The sequence below is a fragment of the Pelmatolapia mariae genome, linkage group LG16_19 (assembly GCF_036321145.2).
Source record: "Pelmatolapia mariae isolate MD_Pm_ZW linkage group LG16_19, Pm_UMD_F_2, whole genome shotgun sequence".
Classification (NCBI taxonomy): Eukaryota; Metazoa; Chordata; class Actinopteri; order Cichliformes; family Cichlidae; genus Pelmatolapia; species Pelmatolapia mariae.
In genome coordinates this window covers 19,279,722-19,291,516 of record NC_086241.1, presented here as the reverse complement: position 1 = coordinate 19,291,516, position 11,795 = coordinate 19,279,722, and the positions used below count along the sequence as shown (strand labels likewise).

The following is an 11,795-nucleotide window of genomic DNA, read 5'->3' as shown; positions in this document are numbered from 1 at the left end:
ACTGCGCAGGCGTGAAGCGCAAGACGATTCGGCCTGCCTCATTTCTGTCTGCCGTTTATTTACTTTCCGGCTCTTTGAAACGTCTCTATGAAAAGCACCGAGTTTTTTAAATGTACGAACAATGAGGTGGAGTTGTTGCTGCAAGTAACACAAAAGTAAAAAGTTGCAAAAGCGATTGAGAATTAGAGAATTTGAAGAAAAGCTATTGGGAGCATGTACAAACTGATATTAATCTTTAATAGGGCTGTCAAAATTGAGAGCAAACAAAACAACTGCTGTATAATGCCCTCCGCTATCTTTGTTTAATTCGTCACATTACTGCATCATATGACTAACATGTGTCATCGTTTTCGAAAGTCTCTGTTTTCGCTGTCCGCACTGCGACGCGAAAGCTCAGTTTTCAAATGTATGCGTTTTCGAGAGCGTTTTGAAAACGCTGCGTTTTCCTTGAGCGAAAACGCCGTCTCAGTGTGGACGGAAGGCCAAAATGAGAAAACGATGCATTTTCAAACAAAAACGTATTAGTGTTGACTTAGCCTTAGGGGGAGAGGGTACAGGTCACCAGTCTGTCACAGGGCTAACACGTAGAGACAGACAACCATTCACACTCACATTCACCCCTATGGGCAATTTAGAGCTACTAATTAACCTAACCCCACTAACTGATTTTGGTTTTTACTGTGGTGTAATCTATATTGATGTACATGCATGCGCCACTAGGCAGCAGTACTTACCCACTAAACAGGAAATGGGTGGCATGTGAACAGCCACGAACAAAGCTGTATTAAAGATTATTGTTGCTCCACATTATCGCTTGAGCAGGAGTTTTATTCAAGAGCCCAACACAACATTTACATTTCTTTCCAAATGAAAAAAGAATATTAAAAATTGTTATTTCATATGAAATCAAATTACACATCAGTGTCAGTGATTAAACATTGGGACACTCTAGATGAGCAACTGCTTTTAGTGAGTGGTTATTTTTATTTCTTAAGCATCCGTACCACTTTGCACCAGTGACCACACAGATAACACTAAGACTTCCACTCAATAATGGAAACTCTGTTTTATTCTTTGCACTCTAACTTGTGATTGTTGTATTCAGTGATATTTGTTTATAACTTTAAAGCTGCAGTAATCAGTGTTTGTAAAGCACCTCTCACATATAAGTGTTTTGGTGAGTGTTTTTGTGAAGTGTGGTTAAAGGGAGATATATATATACATACATATATATATATATATATATATATATATATATATATATATATATATATATATATATATATATATATATATACATATATATATATATATATATATATATATATATATATATATATATATACACACACACACACACAAACACAGGATATAACATAATTCCCCCCAAAATAGTGGTGTTACAGCAAGTAAGAAGAATGTAGTGTCACTGCTGAGCGCCTGCAACAAAATGCATCTTTTGATGCAACCTATAAGACAGATTAAGACAAACTGGAACAAATTATTTAGTGTTGTAATGACTCATTATACCACAATGAACCAAAAACAAAAAAACAATTCATACTTGAGGGCTTTACACATGTTCAAAAATATCTAAATGTCATGTCCCTGATAATAAAGTTAATATACTGTGTACAAAAGGAGTTTCAAACATATGTGGCCCATAATATAGTTATATCCATCACACGAGACAATTTCATATTACAGTTATTAGTGGTCAGTCAATTTGTAAATTTGTAAAACCAGTGGGGTGGCTGTAGCTCAGGTCAGCCACTAACTAGAAGGTTGGTGGTTCGATCCCAGGCTGCATGCCAAATATCCTTGGGCAAGATACTAACCTCATGTTTGCCTACTGGTGGTGGTCAGAGGGCCCGGTGGCGCCAGTGTCCGGCAGCCTCGCCTCTGTCAGTGGGCCCCAGGGCAGCTGTGGCTATTCACTTGCTTATTAGGCACACAAGAAAGACAAATTTCTGCTATTAAGTACAGAAGAAATTTCAGCTTTCAGAAATTATTCCAGTCAAACCTCTCTGACTTTGTGAAAAACAGAAAAGGAACATATGAGAAAAGGTTCTGTTTTACACTTTCTACTATAGAGATGGCTCATACCTCTCTCTACCTTAACGATTAACGACACAGGGAGACAAGCCAACTATGGTCCTTTCAAAAAAGAGAAAAGTAGACCCCAAAAAAAGAACTTTCAAGACTGAATGAACCAAGTGGTTTCAATAACCACAGATGGAGCCCCTGCTATGATGGGGAGAGAGAAAGGACCTGTAGCAAAAATGAAAGAGGACAATCCTGAGCTAATCTCTTACTATTGCATTATTCATCAGTCTGTCTTATGCTCCACCCTGTCAGATGCTGAGGTGATAAAAAACAATGATGAAATGATACATTTTCTCAAGGCATCTTCTTCTTGTCAGAATCGCATGCTCAGGGAATTCCTCAGAGCAGTTGATGCACACGGTCATGATCTTCTGCTTCACAACAATGTGAGATGGCTCAGCAAAGGCAGGGCATTGGAGCGATTTTGGTGAAGTAGCAGCTTTCTTGGAAGAGCTGGAAAGTCAGAAAGCAACAAACTTTTCTCTCTTTTTAAATGGTGGGAAAAACATGGATATTGTGGCCTTTTTGGTTTATATCACTTCACACCTGAATGAACTGAATTTGAAGCTGCAGGGCAAGGACAATTCAATTTGTGAACTGATGACAGCTGTCCGCTCCTTTCAGAGGAAACTTGAACTCTTCAAAGAAGACCTGCAAGGAGACTATGCACACTTCCCAACAGTGAAGGAACAGGTTCCCCGTAGCCGGTTACCAAGATTACGTGAAGTACCCTCAGAAGGTCTGCTAGATGATGTTAATGCAGCACTACGGATGATACCTACAGCCACGATTACCGAGACTACAATACAGCAGCAGTGATCAGTGAGATGCTTGGCTACAAGTTGAACAGCCACAAGGGGAAATACCCTCCATGGAGAAGGCTAAGATCAAGGTAGCACGGAGGGAGGTTAGCTAGGGTGACCAACCGTCCTCTTTTCCCCGGACATGTCCACTTTTCACGTTCTGTCCGGGCGGACTTTCGAGATTGATAAAAATGTCTGGGTTTTCCTGTATTCCGACAGATGTTTAAAAGATCCCAAAGCGCAAGTGCATCTTTTCAGACGAACTGCAAAAGACATTTCCCTTGTACCATTGGGCATTCCGGGCCCGGAATGCCCAATGGTGATTTTTCGTTTCTACGGGCCGATGGTTTTGTTGTTGTTGTTGTTTTTGTAACGGTATAAACAATGAAAAGCTTGTAACTGTACAGGGGCGAGTCTAGCAAAGTTTTGCCAGGGGGCCAGGTAGGGCATTAACAGGGAAAGGGGGGCTCAAAGAAATACTTCTCTTTCTTATTCTCATTAAAAAATGTCTCGCTTTTAATAAATAATTTCCTGAATCTTACAACCAAAGTTTTCATCTGATGTAAAATGTATAGAAATCATACATATGCCAACAAGACAGTGTACATCACTGTCACAATTCATTCAAAGGCTTTATGGCTTTTCCTATAATACCTGGTGGGCCGGTCTCTAGTCAGCCTTTTTTGTCCCAGTCCAGCCCTCATACCGACCCAGTATTGGTAATTTTTCTTATGCAGACGAGGCATTATTTCTGGACCATTATTTAATTCCAGAGATTTTTAAGTTGGTTTTTTTTTTGCACTTGTTGACTTGTAAAAGCCTATATGACATATTTCATTTCATAATTCATTAACCGCACAGAGAAGGCATCGTTTAAGTATGTTAAATATGTTTCTTTAAGCAAGTTCTTCATTACTGAGCTACGTGTCCTCTTTTTTTGAAATCGAAATATGGTCACCCTAGGTTAGCCAACTATCGGAGATGAAGAACATGCCCAAGAAGTACAGGAAGTTGTCCATACCTGAGGCCTTGGAAACTGCCAACTGGCCCGCTGCTTGAGGAGGTACACCAGAGAGATAGAATAAATCAGCTGTTCTCCACGGAACCAGCCAAGGTGTACTCTCAGTGGCAGGGGAACAATATAAGAACAGCACCACCAAGGCTGGAGACAGAACAATACTGGAAGAGCACATAGGAGAAGGACGCAGCCCATAACGGCAATGCTAAGTGGCTAGTGGATCTGAGGGCAGACCACAGCAACCTCCTTGAACAGGGTCCAGTAACCATCACAGTGGCAGATATCCAAGAAAGGGTCTCCAGTATGAAGAGTTGGACAGCACCAGGCAATGATATGGTTCACGCCTACTGGCTGAAGAAGCTGACTGCACTCCACGAGCATCTGGCAGCACAAATGAACCAGCTGCTAGTTAATGAGAGACACCCGGAATGGCTAACCGAACATCGGATGGTCCTGATCCCCAAGGACCCCAAGAAGGGACCGGTCCCATCCAACTACCGACCAATAACCTGCCTCAGTACTACATGGAAGCTCCTGTCAGGCATCATATCGGCTAAAATGAACAGGCACATGGGTCAATACATGAGCGGGGCACAGAAAGGGATTGGCAAGAATACCAGAGGCGCAAAACACCAGCTACTGGTAGACAGAACAGTCAGCCGAGACTGCAAGACCAGACTGACCAACATGTGCACAGCCTGGATTGATTACAAGAAGGCCTATGACTCAATGCCCCACAGCTGGATACTGGAATGCCTAGAATTGTACAAGATCAACAGGACCCTAAGAGCCTTCATCAGGAACTCAATGGGGATGTGGCGTACAACACTAGAGGCCAACTCCAAGCCCATAGCACAAGTCACCATCAAGTGCAGGATCTACCAAGGAGATGCTCTGTCCCCACTGCTGTTCTGCATAGGCCTGAACCCCCTCAGTGAGATCATTAACAAGACTGGCTACGGATACCGACTACGGAACGGAACAGTTGTCAGCCACCTCCTGTACATGGATGACATCAAGCTGTATGCCAAGAGTGAACGAGACATCGATTCACTGATCCACACTACCGGGATGTACAGCAATGACATTGGAATGTCGTTCGGGCTGGAGAAGTGTAGTCGGATGCTAACAAAGAGAAGGAAGGTAGTAAGAACTGAGGGGATCGAACTACCAGAAGGCAACATTGCAGACATAGAGGACAGTTACAAGTACCTGGGGATCCCGCAGGAGAATGGGAACCATGAAGAGGCCGCTAGGAAAGCTGCAACCACCAAGTACCTGCAGAGGGTCAGGCAAGTCCTGAGGAGTCAGCTGAACGGTAAGAACAAGATCCGGGCTATCAACACCTACGCCCTGCCCGTGATCAGGTACCCTGCTGGGATAATAAGCTGGCCAAAGGAGGAGATAGAAGCCACTGACATAAAGACAAGAAAGCTCCTTACCATGCATGCTGCAAGTCCAGCATCCTGAGGCTGTACGATAAGCAGAAGGAAGGGGGCCGGGGACTGGTGAGTGTCAGCACCACAGTCCAGGATGAGACAAGAAACATCCACGAATACATCACGAAGATGGCCCCAACTGACAGCGTGCTCAGTGAATACCTCAGGCAGCAGAAACCCAAGAAAGAGGAGGAAGGCGAGGAACCATCATGGAAGGACAGGCCCCTGCACGGTATGTACCACCGGCAGATAGCGGAGGTGGCTGATACCCAGAAATCCTACCAGTGGCTGGACAAAGCTGGACTGAAAGACAGCACGGAGGCACTAATCATGGCAGCACAGGAACAAGCACTGAGCACAAGATCCATAGAGGCTGGGGTCTATCACACCAGGCAAGATCCCAGGAGCAGGCTGTGTAAAGATGCCCCAGAGACAATCCAGCACATAACAGCAGGGTGCAAGATGCTAGCAGGCAAGGCATACATGGAACGCCATAACCAAGTGGCCGGCATAGTGTACAGGAACATCTGTGCCGAGTATAACCTGGAAGTCCCGAGGTCAAAATGGGAGATGCCCCCAAGGGTGGTGGAGAATGACCGAGCTAAGATCCTGTGGGACTTCCAGATACAGACGGACAAAATGGTGGTGGCTAACCAACCGGACATAGTGGTGGTAGACAAACAGAAGAAGACGGCCGTAGTGATCGATGTAGCAGTTCCGAATGACAGCAACATCAGAAAGAAGGAACACGAGAAGCTGGAGAAATACCAAGGGCTCAGAGAAGAGCTCGAGAGGATGTGGAAGGTGAAGGTAACGGTGGTCCCCGTGGTGATCGGAGCACTAGGTGCGGTGACTCCCAAGCTAGGCGAGTGGCTCCAGCAGATCCCGGGAACAACATCGGAGATCTCTGTCCAGAAGGGCGCAGTCCTGGGAACAGCTAAGATACTGCGCAGGACCCTCAAGCTCCCTTTAAATATATATATGTATATATATATATATATATATATATATATATATATATATATATATATATATATATATATATATATATATATATTAGGGGTGCAACAATGCTCGTATCAATATTGAACCGTTCGATACACTGCTTTCGGTTCGGTACGCATGTGTATCGAACAATACAAAATTTTTAATTCATTTTATCAACTTTGCTTCTGATGATGCTGTCTGTATTGAGAGCTCAGTGGATCTGCGTTCGACTTATCCGCCTAGGCTGCACTGTCGAGCGCAGAACCACTGAGCACAGCGCAAGCTAGCGAGACAGAAGTTAAGCCCGTTGCAACATGGCAAATTGAACCTCCCCCACCCTCATTCAGATCTGGCGTTTGGAACTATTTTGGTTTTTATGTGAAGTATGACCCTGAAGGTAAGCGCATCATGGACAAAAGTAAAACAGAATGTGGGATGTGCCACGCAATGCTCAATTACATTGGTGGGAACTACTGCGTTAGCGCAGTGAGCTTGTTAACGTGTTGACGCTGTCCAGCCCCACGCACGGGGCGATCCGCGGTAGCTCGTTAACGGAGATTTGCCGTGTTGTGGCGTTAACGTCATTTCAACGAGATTAACGCTGACAGCACTAGTGGGAACACAACGAATATGACTGCACATTTACTCCGACATCATCCTAGTGCAAAGACAAGTGGAAGCAGACAAAAACAACAAGCACGCATGCTACAAACTTTACCCGAGTCATTTAGACAGCCGTTAGCACATGATTCTCCTTATGGGGACCTGATATGTTTAATATGCTGCTGAGAATATAGCCCAGAAGAAGCGTATAGTATAGCTTTTATTTTGGAAAGAGCCATTTCTCTGTAATAAACTCTCTTTTCCAAAGATGAGGGATTTCTCGATCAGATAGATTAATTTTTTTATTACTTTGTTGTTTCAGCAACATTCAATTTAAAAACTGTACTTTTGAGTTAAAATATATATTTATAATTTTAATAAATGACAAATTAAAAAGGCATGAACATTTTTTTGTATCGAAAAAATATCGAACCGTGACACCAAAGTATCGAACCGAACCGTGAATTTTGTGTATCGTTGCACCCCTAATATATATATATATATATATATATATATGTATATATATATATATATATATATATATATATATATGTATATATATATATATATATATATATAATGTATCTCAAATACAACATGATGATGATGATGATGATGATTTTGATAGGTTTCCCAGGATCACTGGGCAGGGACTCCAGGACTCCGCCTCCATTCTAGCCAGCTGTATCAACACATTTCAGTTACTGTTTGTTATAGCAGCCATGAGCTAATGGCAAAATAGGGGTGAATGGATGGATGAATGGAGCTGATACTTTTGTTTGTGTTTTTATGGGCAACTGCTGCGATAAGTCATGCCACACTATTTTTCTGTTATAAGCGTTTGTTGCTAATATCTGCGCTCCTGCTGACCAGAGAAGCTGACGGTATGTCAAAAGTTTTATTATTTGTTTATGCTTGGATTTCCTTGGGCTGAAATTAGATAAGCTGGCAGGTCTTACAACTGATGGTGGTGGACAACATATTACAGTGTGTAACAATAGAAATTAGTACGGAAAAAAATGTCATTGTAAGTTGTACATATAGAACACCAGGTTGAAAAACTGAAATATTTAAGGAGTGAGTAGATAAAACATTTGTTAGGACAAATCCAAAAGTTATCTTCATTTGTGGGGATTTCAACATAGACCTATTAAATCCAAACATAGTATGAAAGATGAGTTTATTAATACAATGTATAGCATGGGACTCTGTCCAATGATCACTAAGCCCAGCAGGATTACAGTGCAGTCGGCAACCTTAATAGACAATATATTTACTAATGAAATAGAAAACAGATCTATAAGTGGTCTCCTAATTAATGACATCAGTGATCATCTACCTGTTTTTGCAGTGTATGACAGCAATTACTGGAAGGTCAACCAGGAAAATACAACAAAATACAAACGAGTGAGAACAGAGAAGTTCATTAATGCATTTAAAAGTGATTTACTTAAGCAAGAATGGGAGATAGTGTATAAGGAAAAAAAATATTGATAAAGCTTATGAGACTTTTTTAGGGAAATTTAAACTGTTATATGATAGCCGTTACCCGGTAAAGAAATATAGCAAAAAACAAAAATAAGCAAACTGCCCATGGATCACAAAAGGATTACAAAATAATGTAAAAAGAAAAATACCTTATGTAGAGAATTTATAAAGAACAAAAGTAGAGAAGCTGAAAATAAATACAAGAAATATACTACTGTAACGCATTACTTAATAGCGCGTTAGTCCCTACACTGGGGATAACAATGAATAGTGTGATTCAATAGAATGTTGAGCATGGGGTAGGGATTAATAAGTATTTATATATTTCTTCCTACTCCATTCCAAACTTAATAATTGTAATGTCATATCATTTAGACTTTGTTTTATTTTATTTATTTTATTTCTCTTTGTTTTGTCTGAGCACATACGTGTGTATTTTCATATAAATTCATATTTATACTTGTAAATGCAAATATGTGTACCTCTATGTATTGGTTTTTCTGTATATGTCTGAAAAAAGATACAATACAATACAATACAATAAAATACAATGGCTGTCCAAATCTGATAGGGGAAAAATGTGGGACTTTTGAAGTTGATGACATCATATTGTTGTTGTCCAAGTCAGTGCTAAAAATTAACCCTGTGTTTGATGTCATTCCTAAACTAGTTTGCTTAATTCATGCAAAAGCACTGAATCAAAAATGGCTTATTGTATGAAACTAAAATCAAGATCTGATTAATTGTGAAGCCCTAACATTATTGGACACTCTTTTGTTTCTACATTTTTTTTTTTGGTCTGATGCTTAATAGTATTTAACTTTCCAGCTCTCCGGGTGATTGGTGGAAGTGTGACAGTGGTTCAAGAAGGCACCGCTATCCTACCGTGCCATGTCACTGATACCAATGATGACCTGACACAGATTACCTGGCAGAGGAGGACAAGAGAAAAACCTCACAATGACAATTTCCTAACTATCTTGCCCAGAGAGGGGCCGCAGTTTGTCAATGGAGGTAATGATCGATTTAAATATATCGGGAATTTTAATGACAAAAATGGAACACTCCAGTTTTCCAATGTTGCCCTGAAGGATGAAGGCAGCTACACGTGCATCTTCACCTTGTTTCCCAGTGGAAATCAGAAGACAGAAATACCTCTGAACTTGCTTGGTATGAAAAAAAACTTTATTTAAAATATTCTGGGTGTTTGTGTGTGAGACAGAGTTACTTTCACCATCTTGCTTGCATATTGACCTACTTGTGTGCTGTACCTCTCCTAGTGCCTCCTTTCACAAACATCAAGGACAATCTTCCCACTTTGGGCATAGAAGAGGTTTTATTTGCTACCTGCACGGCTGCTGGCTCGAGGCCTCCCCCAGAGGTGAGGTGGCTCACTGGTGCTTTGGGAGACAAAGTGAGGACGACAACAAACTCCACCCAGTATGACAACGGTACGACTACCACAGTCAGCTCTGTGTTTGGTGTTCCTACGAGAGAGATTAACGGTCACCAGGTCCAGTGTGTCATCAGCAGTGACTCCCTGACTAAAGACGAAACCCTGCCCTTCACCATACAGATCTACTGTGAGTGCCACAAACCCCAAACATCTTTAACAATGAACTTTTATAACTTGAAATGCAAATATGAATTCTTAAATTTAATAGAAAATAATTTACACATTTAGCAAACGACAAAGTTCTATAAATGGGAAATGTCAGAGAAGGAAGTTTGTTGGTCACACCATCAGCAAAAATAACTGAAGCTGCACTGAAAGTGAAAAGTAGGCTCATTCAGTAGCGAGTGATTGTTAGTGATATGGTACATCTGTGGGCTCCCATTTCTAGTAGAATTCCCATGAAATGTATTCTTTTTTTTTCACAATTAAAGTGATTGTAAATTAGCTAGTCACACCTTGAAACTGTTTTTGTCTTGAAAAGATTTAGGGTTTTGTCTGATGGAATGAGATTCAAACATATGTGAAACATTATTTCGATATCATTAGTTTCCAAGTCAGGAATAACACAGTTTTCTCTCTTTTTTTGCAGTCTCTCCCACAGAAGTCAACATTAGAGTGATTACAGAAGATTCATTTGAGTGTGTGACAGAAGCCAACCCTAATGCAAACTTTACCTGGAGCAGGTAAAGTACTTTGACAATTAAAAAATATAATAATAATAATAAATTGTGTATACACTTGATATTTGTATTTGACTTTTAGCACAACCCACAATATACTGCCCCTTTTGTACATTTAATGTTGAGCCTTGTTCATGTTTTTCCAGATCTGGCCAGTCTTTGCTGCAGTCTGCTGTTAAAGTAGACGGTGCAAAGCTACAACTGCTGAGCCTGACCTCTGATCTAAACGGCCTCTATCAGTGTGAAGCATCTAACGCATATGGAAGTAAACATGGTCAGCTCTTTGTGCATTATCACCTGGCATCAGGTGAGATCAGCTTGGATTTAGCTGTGCAGCTTGTCTGATTATTTGAGCTTTTGCTGGTTTTGCTTCATTCCAATGTTGTTCTGAAAGCCAACTAAAGTAAGCTCCATCACTGGAAGAACATGTCCTAGCATGTGGTTCTTTTCATCTTCATATCAGACTTGCCTCAGAACCCTTCAGCAAGTTTTTAAATGCTTGGTACAGGTGCTGGATGGTGTTTGAATAACATCTGAAAAGACTAAACACCATGAAGGAGAGAAAAGATTATCTCATTTTCACAATAGTTTTGTATATATTTTTTTCATGTATGTTTGTAGGAGCATGTCCGGCTGCTTGGGCCCTAGTTGGTGTTTTGTTTTCCCTGAATGTTGTTGTTGCTGCAGTATGGTACCTTGATAAATCCAGACAACTTCAAAGGTACTACAAACACACACACACGCATTTGACACAAAGGCATCTGCTGTGATGCTTACACCTCTGATGAAGTCACACAAGTGTCAGTACTGATAAATGATCAGAATTGTAATATTTCTGACTGAGTAAAAATTGTATTTAATCAAATCAGTTATAGAAATCAGTGTCGATACCCAGCCCTAGTGAATACCCTAAGCCCAACAGAAGTGGATATAGCTGTGGGTATTGAGAAAAGATGAAAAGAGTGATTCATAACTTTTTCGTTAAGTTAAGGCCTGATCTGTCTGAAATTCATAGCCAATGCTCTGACACAGTGCCATTGACCTCTCAGGTTATGTCTAACACTGGTACAGAGACAGCGTCACGTAATGAGCCACATATGATTGACTCCGAGCCAGAGCTCACTGAAAGTAAAAGGGGGGAAAGTGTATACATTTGGAAGAGATTGGCTTGGCCAGTTTCAACTAGGATACAGTAAAGCTGACAACATGATGCAC

General features: G+C 41.0%; 1 protein-coding gene across 1 annotated transcript; it reads left to right on the top strand.

The window, feature by feature from the left end:
• The first annotated feature begins 7,716 nt into the window (after positions 1–7,716).
• Positions 7,717–10,925, top strand: LOC134644158 (nectin-4-like). The gene is made up of 5 exons (XM_063496906.2): positions 7,717–7,840; positions 9,273–9,614; positions 9,725–10,027; positions 10,490–10,583; positions 10,727–10,925. Exons 1-5 carry the CDS (start codon positions 7,717–7,719, stop codon positions 10,923–10,925), a joined length of 1,062 nt encoding a protein of 353 aa, XP_063352976.2.
• The last annotated feature ends 870 nt before the right edge of the window (positions 10,926–11,795 follow it).